A 15,110-nucleotide genomic window follows, 5' to 3' on the forward strand; every position below is an offset into this window, starting at 1 on the left:
ATCCTCTTACAGTGGCTATACCCTTAAGAGTGGGGAATTTCATGCAAACTTGAGGGATGGAGACCACTATAGCAAATTGATTTAACGTTGCCTGATCTATCAAGGCATTGTATCTCAATACCATGTCGATTACTATGTAGTCTATGCCCAAGGTCCTAGCTTTTGTACCCTTACCAAAGGTGGTATAGAGAGAAATAAAGCCTGAAGGTTGGATAGGTGTGTCTTCTAAACCAAAGAGAGTGTCTGGATATGCTCTCAAATCTTTTTCCTCTAAATCTAACTTGTTAGAAGCTGGTTTTAACAGAATGTCTGTCGAACATCCTTATTCTACCAGGGTTCTGTGGAGGTTTGCATTGGCGAGGATCATCGTGATCATGACTGGATCATCGTGTCCGGACACTACCCCTTGAGCATATTCTTTTGTGAACGTGATTGCAGGCAGGTCGGGTGTTTCAGCTTCCTAGCCAACCTGGTATACTTCTTTCAAATGTCTCATGCGGGAGGATTTTGTTACTCCCCCTTCTGCAAATCCTTCAGCAATCACGTGGATATGTCTCTTCGGGGTTTGTTGTGCCCGATCTCGCCTATTCCTATCTTCTTTATTTATTTTCCTTTTACCTTGGTCGTCCAATCTTTCAGCTAGATATTTGTCCAACCGACCTTTCTCTGGCCAGCCTTTCGATCACATTATTCAAATCATAATAATCATAATATTTTGACCGACTTTCACCTTTTTTTTATTGGTTTGAGAGGTTAGACATCGACAAGGAAAACCTGCAACGGGGTATAGTTATGATACCTTCGAGATTTTTCCGAGCTGTAGTCTTCTTTTTTCTTTGACTCTCTTTCTTTGCTTCGAGTCTGATATTGACTATGTTGTCCTGGGACGGACTCTCTTTGTCGTGTCATTTCTTCTATGTTGATATATTTTTCCGTATGTTCTTGCACCTCATAAAGAAATTGGTGTCTCTTTGATATCGATTGAGAGAACGGGCCTTCTCTGAGGCCATTGACTAGCCCCATAATGACCACTTCGGTAGGGAGATTCTAAATCTCCAAGTACGCTTTGTTGAACCTTTTCATATAGGCTCGCAGTGATTTTTCAACCTCTTGTTTTACTCCCAATAGACTCGGAGCATGCTTGGTTTTGTCTTTCTGAATGGAGAATCAGGTAAAAAAGCTCCTCGCCAAGTCATCGAAATAGGTGACTAACCTGAGCAGTAAGCTATCGAACCACTTCATTGCCACCTTGGTTAACGTAGTCGAAAAAGCTCTGCAGCGAGTTGCGTCCAACGCATCAGCCAAGTACATGCGACTCTTGAAGTTGCTCAAGTGGTTTCTTGGATCAGTAGTTCCATCAAAGAGATCATGTCACGGCTTTTAAAGTTTTTGGGAACATTAGCCCGCATGATCTCTTCAGTATATAGATCTTCACCTCCTAAAGGTGTTTCTGCTTGGTCAGCTCGGGATTTCCTACCTTTAAGATCGGATTCTAGCTTCTCGAGTTTTTATTCCAATTCTCTTCGTCGTCGTACCTCCCTTTGCAAGGTCGTTCTGATTCACGTCGTTCTAACTCGTTCTCAAGCTACTCTAGCTGACCTTAATGTCCGTGAACCAGTTCCATGAGTTATGTAAGATCTCTTTCTTCCAATCCTCCTTTTTGATGGACTTCTGAACGTATTCTTCGTCCTCCTTGATTTGCAAGATGTATCTCCCCGGCCACACCTTTCTCTTTGTTAGGTTGAGGGGTAGGATAAGTGCGCGATCGTCGTTGTGTTACTCTTCTTCATAGGCCTCTGAATCAGAAGCAGTGTGTCTATTTTCTAGAACGTTTTCTGTCATCATACGGTGTTGATTACCAGATCCCGACAACGGCGCCAATATTTCGGGGATTACCTAGACTGTGATTTAGGCCTGAACATAAGTTCCAAGCTCCTTTTTGGGGTTATGTCCAACGTCTTCTAGTGACGAGGTGCCGCCATTCGACGTCTTGGTGAAGGTGGGAAGTGATGTATACAAGGGACTCTTATGCATAGTTAACAAGGATTTTAGGCTGGTTTTTTAGTACATTGGAATTTGAAGTATACCTGAGAGTGTCAGGATATTTACAAGTGTATATGTAGAATAAATAGCCACCTTTTGAGTAGTCCCACCTACGATGGTGGATTTGTTACTCCCTTTTGATAAGGAGGTTGTTGAGATCTCCTTTTTATCACGGGAGAAATTATAGGAATTAGTTACTTATTTAGATAAGTAGAGCTAGGCCCATATCGCCAGTCGAGTAAGTGTCGATCTGAACAATATTTATAGAATGTTGATTAGTCTTTACTCATTTTGGATTTTACTAAGTTTGTGGGCCAAGGTTTGAATAAGTATATTATTGAATTACTAGATAAAAGAATTTTAGGTCGATAGCTAAAAATACTAATAAAAAATAATAAATCTACTAACCATTGAACTTTTCTCTTATAAATAAACAATTACATCCCAGGTCAATTAAAGAAAAATATATTTACAATTTTCTCTGAAAATGATGAACTGAGTAATACAAAAATAAATAAAAGTCCCCAATAACTAAGTTACTTATAAAGTTGCTTGAGACAATAACAACTAATATTTCTAAGATACTACTTTCACAACTAAGATTCTACGTAATCACACTTCCTCTCTTATAAAACTAATGCTGTAATAATCACAGGTCAAAACTACTTAATGACTACATCCCTCTCTATTTCTACTTTATTACTTTCTCCAATCATTTTCACTTTAGACTTATCTATTCTTTTTAAATTATTATGATATTATCTAATAATAGCAAACCAATTGCTAATCTCACAGGATGTGAAAATTTCACACCACTTTATCATGTGTTGATTTTCACTGAGTTTCTTGTTTTGCACGAAAATCTATAAAAAGAATGGCATCTTTTTCATGGCTTCAGTATACTAATATCTATATCTAATGATATACTTGAGGAGCTACGTAAAACTCACTCTCAATAAAGGCTGGTCTTAGATCTTCATCACGCATGAACTCCAAAGGAAAGGAAACAAGATGTCCCTTTACAGAGTTCAATCTATCCATTGAATTTGTCTCATTGATTTCTCCATAGGCATCACTAGTTATTAACTTATCAGGGGCTATTCCCAAATCTATGGTGGTGTGGCCCACCTTTTCTTTCCGCTGAGCCATGCTTTGTCGAAGAGCAGATCTGCATATTGTGTTAAAATAACACCATGAGAAGGAAATGATGAAAAAGGAGAAAAAATAGAAAAGCATAAAAAAAAGATGCAGTCAAAGACCTTGAGTGTATCTGATCATTCGGAATGCAACCGAAGACCTCATCATATATCCTAGTATTTTCCTGTAACACATTCAGAACAAAGTCATCCTTAGACTATAACTAATTCATCTGAAAATTTATCTTTTACATGTCTACATAAAGTCACATTTAAAATATTAAGTATATTTTGTCTACAAAAGACGTTGGTTTACGGCAGGGGCCAATCTAAAAGGGAGCAAGCATAGGCCTTGGTCCCCAAACTTTATAACAAAATAGTTAGTGGTAGTAGTAAGTTAGTAGTATTAGTAAGTATATTGTGTATATAGAGAGGTTATTATATATTATATAATTTTATTTTGTATTTGAGAAAGTCTTATTTCAATAATTAAATTGTTCAGCATATTTTATGACCAACCTAGTATAAGTAAAAGTCTAATCCAAATATTATCTATCTCTAATAATAAAAAAGGCAAGTGACAAAACTCAAAAAAGCTCAGCTCAAATTATCTATATTTAATAACCAAAAAATAAGTGACAATACCAAAAAAGCATTTAGGACAAAAATTACTACTAATTACTTTTCAATTGAGTAAAATTTCCAACTTCTCAAAGGCTTGAAGCCAGGTAGTTGATAAAGATTGAAGGTTTCTAATTAAAAGTGGTACACAAAGCTAGGTTTCCAAATTTCCTTTCGGCCCTTTTGGGAATTATAGTTGTAGTGGTGAAGTGAGCATTGGCTATTGCCTATTACTCTATTATGGTGAGGGAAAGTATTGATTATTGGTTTTTGGTCTCCATAATCATTTTTTCTGGATCCGCCCTGGTATACGGATGATGAATGATGTTAAACTTAAATATTATTAAAGTGACAAATAAACGCTTGAAGATTTATACTTTGGACAGATTAGTCCCTAAAGAAAAAAAAGTACCAATAAAATCCTTTAAAATAGCAGATGTAGACACACTACTTTTAAATTAGCCTCTATAATTAGGATAGAAGATCTTAATTTGAACTAACTTGTCCATATTTGTTATCTTAGAGGACTTTATTGGTATTTTTGTTTCTTTAGGGACTAATCTGTCCGAAATGTAAATCTTCAGGGGTTTATTTGTCACTTTACTCATATTATTAATATATAGGGACCTGAGTGGATATATATCTAATAAGGTATAATATTAGTGATGAAATTGTTCTGTAAGTACTATAAATTACCTTCGCAGTTGCTGACCACAAGTCCTTGTATGTTGTGTCTGCCAATGGATCACTAATTTTACTGACCTATAAAAAGACATAGATTATTGACAAGTGGGCCATACCAAGTAATCTAAACATATACACTAACAGAAAAACAGCTCATGACAACTAGAAAAGTGAAAAAGATGAGAAAATAATGAACAAGGCCAAGCAATCTGATAAATCTTGTAGTTACATTTCCACTAACAACTAACAAATGTATGAGAACATTATAGTTCTTGTGAAGTACATCTAAGAACTTTCAGGCAGTGCTACCATATCGCAACACACAAATATAAACTTGAATTTGACTAACCTCTTCTGTATGAAGGCCAAGGTGTTCAGACCATAAGGAACAACGGAGGCTATAAGAAAATTTCCCAGCTTTCCATGGTTTTCCATTCATCAATGATTCAACACATTCCTTGTCTTCTATAACCACTCCTATCTGGTGGACAAAAAATTAGAATTAAAGGAGTTTTCTTTCAAACTGAAGATTAGAAACTAATAGAACAATTTTAATTACAGAATTTACTCAATTATACTCTAGCTAATTAAGGAGTTTAAAAACAGGGGGCGTGCACGCATGTGTATATATATAATAAGATGTATACATAAGCTCTTAAGAGTACCTCAGAGTCTCTTAACCCAAGCAGACTACGGTCGTTAATGTTAGATGATCCGATGACAGCTACACGGTCATCTATTATCATCAATTTACTATGCACATATACCTGCACAAATATGGGAATACACATCAGATGTTCGAAATTTCAGTGCAATCTAAGTTAAATGTTGTTCATTAATTATTAAATATGCAAGATCAATGATGTGCTTTGTACAACCATTTCAAGATCTTTTAATAGCCCAAAGTTAAACTTTGTGACAAAACTATCCCAGATTTTCTGTTTTTGAATCAAAATCCAGAGATTATTCCAAATAATGGGAAAGTAAGTTACCTGACTTGTGGCCACGTAACCATCGGCATGAAGTCTACCATGAGATCGTAGACCATAGAAAGAAATATAATCATGAGCCTTAGGACCAATTTTAGCTTCAAGATTGTGTAATATAGAATGCTTTTCCCTTGAAATTGTTCTATACTGCCAATGTGTTAAAGCCCTGACAGTTGCAGCACCACCATCATCGAGACCACCCTGTTATATTGATAATTCAAAACAGTTAAAATATTTAATCATAGAGAAAAGAGGTTGATACTATGAACAGAATGCTCTTAACACTTACTTGGAACCCAGGCAAGAGGGGCATCACAACTATAACTCTAAATTTATTCTGTTCCTTGTGTGCTTGTAAAATGCGCCTGTATAGTGCTTCCAGTACACGGTTCTGAATTGTGTCATCCTTTGCTAGACCTGATATGAAAAATTGGTTCTGAAAGGAATACAAAACGAAATTCGGTATCATTTTAATACTTTTCACAGAACTAATATTGCTAACAGAAGGGTTAATCTAAAGTGATAATCACTGATGGGAACCAAAAAAGGTATTATGAGATTGTATTCTAATAGATCAATGGTGTTCCTGACCAATACTCCTAATATTTGACAAAGAAAATATTAAATGAAAAAGTAAACTCGCTAATACCTTGCAAATATAGAAAACATTCAAGAGTCTCTATATGTAGTAATTAAGAAAATTAACAGGAAGATCCAACTTGGAGGATTTATCATTTTCCTTTTATCCCCTATACCTAGGTTGAACTGGCCTTACCATATCGCCAATCAAGACTAGATCAAGGGAGGTCAAATTCCTCATAATTAATTTACCTCAATGTAGATAAGATGCTTTGCTTTTTCAATAAGAGAACAATATGCTGTGTGAATGCTTTCTTCATGCTGACTGGTTCCAGCTGACCATTGGCCGACACTTCTGATTACCTGTGGATTTTCACATCCATCATAGCATCAGAAAAGAATACGATTCAATAGGTTATATTACTAAACTTTGTTTCAGGAGAAAAAGGTTAATATGAATTCTATATTCATGGTGTTATTAGTCATATATATTTATCAGGAATAAAAGTCATATTTGACTCGTAGTGGCAGCTTATATTTAGAACAAGATAACTGTAACAACTAGCACCCGAGGTAGTGAAATTAACAAAAACGGACCAGCAAGACAAAATAAAAGAGTGAAGCAGGATGATTTCACTCAATTTATTGATATAGAAGAAAGGAAATACAAGAAAGAAAAAATGGCTGTATTGGTAAGAGCCAGCCTCACTCTCCTAGCCTAGCCTTAATTCTTTCCAAAAGTTTGCTTCTCCCCCTCCATATTTTGCTACTACTTATACTCTCCTCTCCAATCATGAAAATCCGTTAGAATCATCCCTACTGACCCTCTTATACGTTTTTCACACTAACACTGTCATGATTCTCTTCCCTTGTCTTTCCTATTCTATCCTCCACTCTCTTCCTTCTAGTGTAATGTAAGAAGGGCAGAGGAGAAATTTGTTTCCCTTTATGATTGGAAGCTTCTATTCCTAATACTTCATTCTTGTTTGGGTAGGTAACAATAACTCATTTTTATTTAAGGACAGGTGCAAAAATTTGAATATTTTCCATTACACAGCAGACGCAGAATGCATAACTAACCTGACAGCGACAAGAAGTACGTGGACCAACTTGTCTATATTCCAAATTATTATCGTCTTTGGTACCTTCATCTGGTGTTTCCCACCAATCGTCAAGATCATAAACAACAGATTGTGCACCAAGGTCAAAAGGAACAACTTCATCATGAAACCCATTGATCTTTGTGTTTGGAGTTGATGTTTCATGTTCCAACTTTTGGGATGATAATGGAACCTTTTCACTAATATTGGAATGATCTCCGAGCGAAGTAATTAGTCCACCAGATTCTTGAGGTAAAAGCAGCGGTATATCTTGTACCGGAGACTCCGAAAATGAATCCTTACTCTCAAGTTCTTTCGTGCCATCTTCATCTTTCTTTCCAGTAATGTCCATATCTTTGCTTTTTCCCATGTAATGAGGGAGGACCATGTGATGGTGAGGCATAAGTAGCGGGATTTCATGCTCATTTGGAGCTTTAGTTCTCTGAGACATACACCAAAATGTAAGAGAGGGGGAGGAGGAATAATAAGATACATGTAAATTAAAATAAGATATCATGATGACATTACATATACCTTAGCATGGTTCCAACGTTGAATGAAATGTCGAGCAATATCACGACAAGGAGGTCCCCAAAGGGCACAATGGACATCATGCCATGGCATACGAGGATATTTCTCACGATCCAATTCATCTCTCATCGTGTCTTCCCATGAATTTGGTTCAGATTCTCTATACATGAACAAAAATTTTCACAATAAATATTATATGCAACTGTGAAGTCTCAACAACGGGTGCTAACGTTATCTCAATCTTGAGAATATTGTATTTGTATATGTAAGAAAACATGGCCATATGCATTGCAATTGACCATAAACTGATATAGAAATCAGCCTTTTCTATCCACTCATAGAATGGTTTGTTTTGCAAAATGTTCTTTCTTTTCCATACGAAAATAAGAAAAAGAAAAATACCTTGGGTTGTAATAGTCCTTTCCGGGCCATGTAATGGAGGGGCAATCACCAACTTTATGGTCAGGCGTGTCATATCGACCGAAGCATAAGTCTAATCCTCCAATATAGCAAATCTTGTAATCAACAATTACAAGTTTCTCATGGTGCGACCTGTAAATTATTCATCATATCACATGTAAGGTCCCATGAATTTTTATGTTCTTCAACCCTCACTCATTAATAGTACCCACCATAAATACACGCCACTGGTTAAATGGTCAGGATAGCGCAATACCCTCACATTCTCATGAATTTTGAGGAGTCTTCTCATACTATACGAGCTGTTGATTTTCAAAGCCAGAGAAACCTCCTTGTAGAGAAGCACATATATCTACATAAACATATAATTGCATAAGCTAAGCTTTATCCATTTTCATGTAATTCAGTCTTATAATGCACAAGGGCTTCAAAGTTCTGACTGTGGAGATCACCAATAAAACTGATTACATCAACAAGAATGCTATGTGTACCTGAACTCCTTGCATAGCTTTTTCTTCTAGCAACGAGTCAAGTCTGAGTTTTGAAAAGCCATCAAAAGGACGTTTAAGATATAGCTCGGGGCAAAGCCACCATCCTGTAATGAAGATCTGCAACCCGTTTCCATTTGAGAATTGAATTAGGAAAATGAGACAATTTAACTATAACCTTGGGTCCTTGGTTAACAATGGAAAAAACATATACCTCTGATTTTGCAGCTTGAATTGAAGAAGCAATTGCTTCAAATGCTGCCTTTCCGTCTACAAACCACTGGGCTTGGCTCCCATCTTCAGTCAAACCTCTTACAGGAGCAAATGAAGCAAACCGATGAGGACGACACCAACCCTCCGAAGGTCGAAGACCAGCTTCATTAATTGCATTTACCCAAGCTTTAACCCTACCATTGCTGGTAGTTCTCAATGATATGGTCCTATTCCCACTAGTAACCTACTAATCAATTCCAATTATTAACATAAATTTGGAAGGAAATAAAAGTTTGTCAATACATATTGTTCTCAAATAAACTGGAACTATATATTTCTGAATAAGGCAAAGCTTTTACTCTTTGTGTTTGACAGTTGTCGTTAGTTAAATCAGTTAAAGTATAATCAGTCTAGCTGCTTTGACTGACTGTGACAACAAAGAATTGGTGAACAGATTTTTAAGCAATTTAAAAATTATTTCTTATGCAGAGGGTAAAAGATGATGTCTAAGACAAATTGATCATCACCTTAAATGTGTATCGCAAAGGATTACATTCCTTTACAGGATCAGCTAAATGTATTTGTGTTTTATCTCCTTTTGAGGATGGAAGAACATCAAAAACAAGTATGTCCAGTGGTGTATTGCTGAAAGGGCCATCCAGCAAGGCCAAAAATCCATGTTTCAAAACAGCCCATACCTGTGTCGAGACAATGTAATCAAAGATTAAATCCAAGACAAAAAAAAAAAAAAAAAAAGTTGCAGGAAAACTATCTTTGATGACTATAAATTGGATTTTCCATAAAGGTATTATATGTTATATGTATGATCTCTAAGGTAACAATAATATGCTGCCAAACTAAGGTATCAAGTGTGGCCACAAAAGAAAAAATAGAATCAAACCTTCTTCCAGCTGTTATTACAGCCACGAAACCAATCACATGGATGGCATGCTTCTGAATCCTGTGAAACATTTGATAAATGCTTCACTGTCACATATCCCTCTCTCAGCTTTGGACCATACTCATGTAAAAAGGATAGCTTGGAGACTTCCAAAAACCTGCAGACCTATATTCAAACCGTATATTAGAAAAGATAATTTTATCTTAAGTCACATTTCATACACAGAAATGGAGCACCATATAAATATATCTGAATCTGAGTATGTCATTGGGTTCAACAAAGTTTTACATTGGTTGTCAAAGGCCCAACATAACCCTCCTCTTTCATATGGCCTTGGGACAGGCTGTGTAAAAAGTATGCAACAAATTTGACATAGGCAGAGTTATATCTGAATATGATTAAAATATTAAATAGCTACTTCATTGCCTGTGGAGTATGGAGCACACTGATGGTTGTCTATGGTGTACAAGTTCAAAGAATTCCACATATGTTGAGCTAGATAGGAGGAGTTGAAACACCATAAAATTGTGTCTTGTAGATGAATGTAAATTAGATAAATAAAAAAAAAAGAATAAACTGCCATTCAATCTCATTTTGATTATGCATTCTCAATGCTATACATGAACCAAAGAAGTGTTAACCCCTATACACTGGTATGCTGGTATTCTATGCATTTTTCAAACAAATTAAATGATTGTCAACTATGAAGTTGAACTAGTTACCTCTGAAGAATTCACAATATCCAGGTTTTCTAAGAAAAGATTCAAATAACTTTGCATTGCGACTTTTGCCCTGTCTACAACCGATTGCTGCCCTCCTAATGATGGACGAATTATTGATAGAGCAGCAACAGATGGGACATATCTGTAAAAAAAATCAAATGAATTAATGTTTCTTTACACTCCTCTAGAAAGAAAAAACTAAAGCGTTACATCTTCTAAATAATGGAAGCCTTTATTCTGTATAAATGATGCTGGAAATGACTATATTTACTAGCCAACAAACAATGTTTATGTACTTGAAAAATATTTAATATGTGGATCATAATTCAACCCCATTAGACCCTGGTTCACCCCTTTTAAGAATTAGTAAAATATTCCACAACTTTGGACTGTCAGCTAAGAATCATGGACTTCACATTTAGAAAACCATAAAGTTGTGGACCTATGCACTCCCACATTTTAAGAAGTTGTAAAGTTTATAACTGCATTAGATATAAACTTCTAATTTCTTGAAAAATAGACTAGATACCTGCTTTTAACACTGTCTTCATGATGTAAAGGCACAGCTCCATCATCAGGTTCTTCATCATCGTGTATTGTCACTGTGTGATCTACTATTCCTAAGCTCTGAAGCCATTCTTTTATCTTCATGAGAAAGTTATAAGTTAGAAAGTTAGATGGGAAAAGAAAATTATTGAAAGCACCTTTCCTCACTTAACATAATGGAGTAAGCATGAAAAGGCATCTGGTTACAGGAATCCCCCAAAACAGCTAAAAGAATCATGGCTGCAAAATGCAACATAAAATGATTAAACTGCAAACCTGCTCTTGTTTGTCATGAAGTTGTTCAATTAGTACACGTTTCCGCAGGGCAAACTGTAAGTAGAGAACTTGCGCTGCTCTCTTGTGAAGACGCCACTTGAACTGTATAACACAAATGCTTGTTAGCTAGACATTAGCTTTAACTGCATTACTTGACAGAATAACTTAAAATTTTATCAAATCTTAGTAGGATCTGGAGAATTAAGATGTCACTAATTATGTTCAAAAGATTATCAACAATATAGACATTCTTAAGAGAACCATAACGAGCAATTATAGAAGGCACAGACAGAAAACTATACATGTTAAAATCAAAACTTTCCCATAGATAGTAAGTTGCTAACCAATAATCTACTAATATTAATACAAAAATTATATCCAGTCATTGTGCAAAATATTTGAATAGGCAAAACAATCAATAACTCATAATTTCCTATTTTAGTCCTCTCAAGTCACGCTAACATATTTCAATTCTTAGCTAACGAAGCTACCAGTCCCAGAAATTCTACTTGTACAATCACTTAGATACATAAACCAAAGTCCATATATTTCTCCTGATGAATTCTGACCAACAATGTCATGCTGGAAAACTCCAGCTTAGGCAATTAATGATATTGATCACAAATTCACAAGTGACATCTTTGATGATAACTTAGACCACAAGCTTAAAAAGAAAGCAAAAAGAAAAAAATAAAGAAAACGAAAAAAAAAAAGAAACAACCCGCCACCGCGAAATACTTGAATACTTATAGCTTTTCTCCTTTTCTGCATGACTCAAGTCAACCAATTTGACCAACAATGGAATAAACCAAAATCAATTACGCAGTCAGTTGAACCAACCAAATGTTTTGGTGCATGAATCAGATTTTAACTAAGACACAGAAATCAAAGAGTAAGAAAAAGAAAAATCTTCTCGAAAAAAAGAAGTGGTACGTGCCTGCTTGTACTCCAACTCAATTGTATAAGAAAGCAAGATTGGGCTAATTTCTCCGGTCTCCGGTCGCGACACCGAAACGCTTGTTGCTTTTGGCAATTCATCGAAAATCGACGTGGCCGGTTCGCCGCATTGCCGGAAAGAGTGAGAACGCCAGAATGCGTCGTCGGACGGCGGAATCAGCGGCTCCGACGACATGGAAGTTGATGAAGGAACTTAGAGTCACCGTTGCTTCGATTTGCAGTGATGATGGAAGGATCAAATATTAAAATCCAAAAGAACGAGGAAGAACTGTGAAAGCGCGAGGTTGAGAGAAAGAGGCACCTTGTTAAAGGAAGAACATGAAGAAACAAAAAAAAAAGAAAGTAAACCAACGCACAGAGCTTTTTATAGACTTAGAACATTCAATTAACGAGTGTGTTAGGCCATGGTAACTATATTGTCAATTTGTCATTCAATTAAAATTTAGCGAGTAAGCTAAGGGAATTGCTTACAATAGTCGCTTAATTATCACCCAAAAAAAAGTCGCTTAAGTAACCTTCTAAATTCGGATTTTTTTTAAAATAAATATTTTAAATATTTTATTTATTAAATTTCGACATAATTTAGGCTTTTGCATCTTATTAAACGAATTAATTATAAGTATATTTTGTTTATAAGACACAAATTTTTAAACACATATTTGATACTGTAAAAATTGACATACTTTACATATCTTGTTTATACTAAATTTTTAAATATGCACGTGATATTATAAAAATTATTTGACGTACTTTATCTATATTATTTATAATATAAATGAGATATATTCATAATAAATTTGTTTATATTGTAAATCATATATGAGTAATATTATTTTTATAAATATAAAAATATAATTTTTTAAAATAATAAAAATATTAATAATTTAATTTAGATCAATTTAAAAAATAAAAATCAAATATATTTTATTATTATTTAAATCGAATGAAATATTAACAAATATTTTAGTTGCATCCTTAAATAAAAAAAAAATCAAATATAAGAGTAGTTACAAAAATGGTATTGATTTTTTTTGGTGACAAAAATGGTATTGATTTTGTTTGCGTCAAAATCCTCTCTCATTACGGTTTTTTATATTTTTTAATTTTCTATATTTTGCGTTAACTAATTTTTCGTTTTTCTATTATATTTAAGCAACCAATTCTTTTTTTTTATAATCCGTTCAAATTTGTAAATCTTAAGATTTTTTAATTTATTTTTATTATTTAGTTAGATTTGAAATTGTCTACTATTTTTTACAAAGAATTTGAAACAGCGAAGAGTGAGAATCACTACATTAATCCAATGTTTTAGTTTTTTAGTGCATTTATTATAACCAGTGAGTGGTTTCAAATCTAAATTATAGAAATCAGTAAAGGAAACCCAACGAAAAATTTAAATAAGAGATAGAAAAAATGTCAAATTAAAAGGATTGGAAAATTGAATATTCTTTATATGCGTTACCAGAAAAATTTATATTATTTTAACCGTAAAACTATTTTCATAATGAATAAGTATAGAAAATTAATTTCTAATTAATAATATTAATCTTGTTATTATAAAATTATCTTTTAACGTTTATCTTTTTTAAAGTTAGAGTTTAAAATTACAATTTAAAATTTAATATTTATGATTTATAATTTATAATTTTAGAATTTAAAATATAAAATAATTTTAAAAATAAACTTCTATTAACCAAAAAGAGTTGATTCTCTAATTGAAGTCTTACATAATATATTTTTAAAAAATAAACTGTTATAGATTAAAGTCATTGAATGATTTGAAAAATGCGATAAAAATAACTAATAAAAATGATATTTTTTATAAGTGTAAAAAAAAACTTTTGTATTAAACAAACAACTTATCAATTTGATTTTAATGTTTGTCACAGTATTTAAATAAATATTTAAAAGGTACACACAAATATTCGAAACAAAATTTGATCTTTAGATTTTTTTATCTTTTAAAAAAAATTGGCCATCTCAATAAATTTTTTTAAAAAAAAAAAACCACTTCATATAAAATTATTAAATTTTAAAAATAAAAAAATTATTTTTCTAATAATGTTTACAAAAAATTTTATCAAAATTTAATCTCTAAAATTATTTTTAAAATATATATTTAGTATCTAATTTTTTATCTTATTTTTTAAATATTTTAAAATTTTATTTATTATTTAATATTTTTTTAAATTATTTTTGTCAGCATAATAAATTTTCGAATACAATTTTCGTTGTTTACTCAATATAAAATTACGTGCAAATAAACACACCCTCCACATCAAGTTCTACCTTGTTACTTGTAAGGGTGTTGCCATTATAGACACAAGTCTTTTGTTATAAAAGCATTTTAAGTGATTGGATGATAATAATGCATATGGTTTACGCAAAGTAATTAAAATTAAACTCAATATAGCTTAATGGCGAAAAGCCAAAACTTTTCTTGGACACAAAAGTTTTGTACCCATGCTAATAAGTAATAACTAAGAAGTAATAATTGCTCCTATAAATGGTTTGGTGAAACTAAAACAAAGGATGAGGATGTAAGGACAATTTGGTCAACTAAAGAGACATGACCGAGTTCATGCAAATGGGGTGCAGTGATGCACATGGCATATGCTTTAGTACGCTATAGAATATCCAACATCATATGCCTTTTCACCGAGAATATGCCAAAGTGGCATATGATTGATATTCCTTAATGATAACAAATACAATCCAATAAGTGTATTTACTTAGGGGATCTGGCATCTTGCTTCAATTAGGGGGTTGTTATCTTGTTGAATCTATATTCCATCACCATGAAGCCAAAATTGATAGATCATAATTAAAAAATAGCATTGCTTCATAAGATAATGTTTGTTTTTATAGACTAAATTAGGAGCTAAAATTTAATATTGTATTTAG

General features: G+C 33.5%; 1 protein-coding gene across 1 annotated transcript; it reads right to left on the minus strand.

Annotated features, from left to right (window-relative positions):
• Positions 1-2,442: 2,442 nt before the first annotated feature.
• Positions 2,443-12,621, minus strand: LOC112777551 (phospholipase D zeta 2). The gene is made up of 20 exons (XM_025821957.3): positions 12,187-12,621; positions 11,250-11,351; positions 10,957-11,072; positions 10,428-10,569; positions 9,706-9,870; positions 9,332-9,502; positions 8,806-9,048; positions 8,595-8,711; positions 8,316-8,455; positions 8,086-8,235; positions 7,687-7,843; positions 7,133-7,594; positions 6,305-6,415; positions 5,763-5,909; positions 5,477-5,674; positions 5,150-5,251; positions 4,834-4,965; positions 4,497-4,562; positions 3,303-3,364; positions 2,443-3,211 (listed from the first exon to the last, which is right to left on the minus strand). The coding sequence occupies exons 1-20, from the start codon at positions 12,379-12,381 to the stop codon at positions 2,959-2,961; spliced, it is 3,231 nt and encodes a 1,076-aa protein (XP_025677742.1). The 5' UTR covers positions 12,382-12,621; the 3' UTR covers positions 2,443-2,958.
• Positions 12,622-15,110: the final 2,489 nt, after the last annotated feature.

Source organism: Arachis hypogaea, chromosome 19 (assembly GCF_003086295.3).
Source record: "Arachis hypogaea cultivar Tifrunner chromosome 19, arahy.Tifrunner.gnm2.J5K5, whole genome shotgun sequence".
In the NCBI taxonomy this organism is placed as follows: domain Eukaryota; kingdom Viridiplantae; phylum Streptophyta; class Magnoliopsida; order Fabales; family Fabaceae; genus Arachis; species Arachis hypogaea.

Bases quoted from the DNA above. Each gene is read 5' to 3' on its own strand.
- LOC112777551 (XM_025821957.3), bottom strand. From the start codon at position 12,381: ATGTCGTCGGAGCCGCTGATTCCGCCGTCCGACGACGCATTCTGGCGT. The intron at 9,049-9,331 runs GTGATGATCAAT...ATTGATTAGTAG, and splicing joins CTTTGCGATACACATTTAAG to GTTACTAGTGGGAATAGGAC. The intron at 3,212-3,302 runs GTCTTTGACTGC...CACAATATGCAG, and splicing joins AATGATCAGATACACTCAAG to ATCTGCTCTTCGACAAAGCA.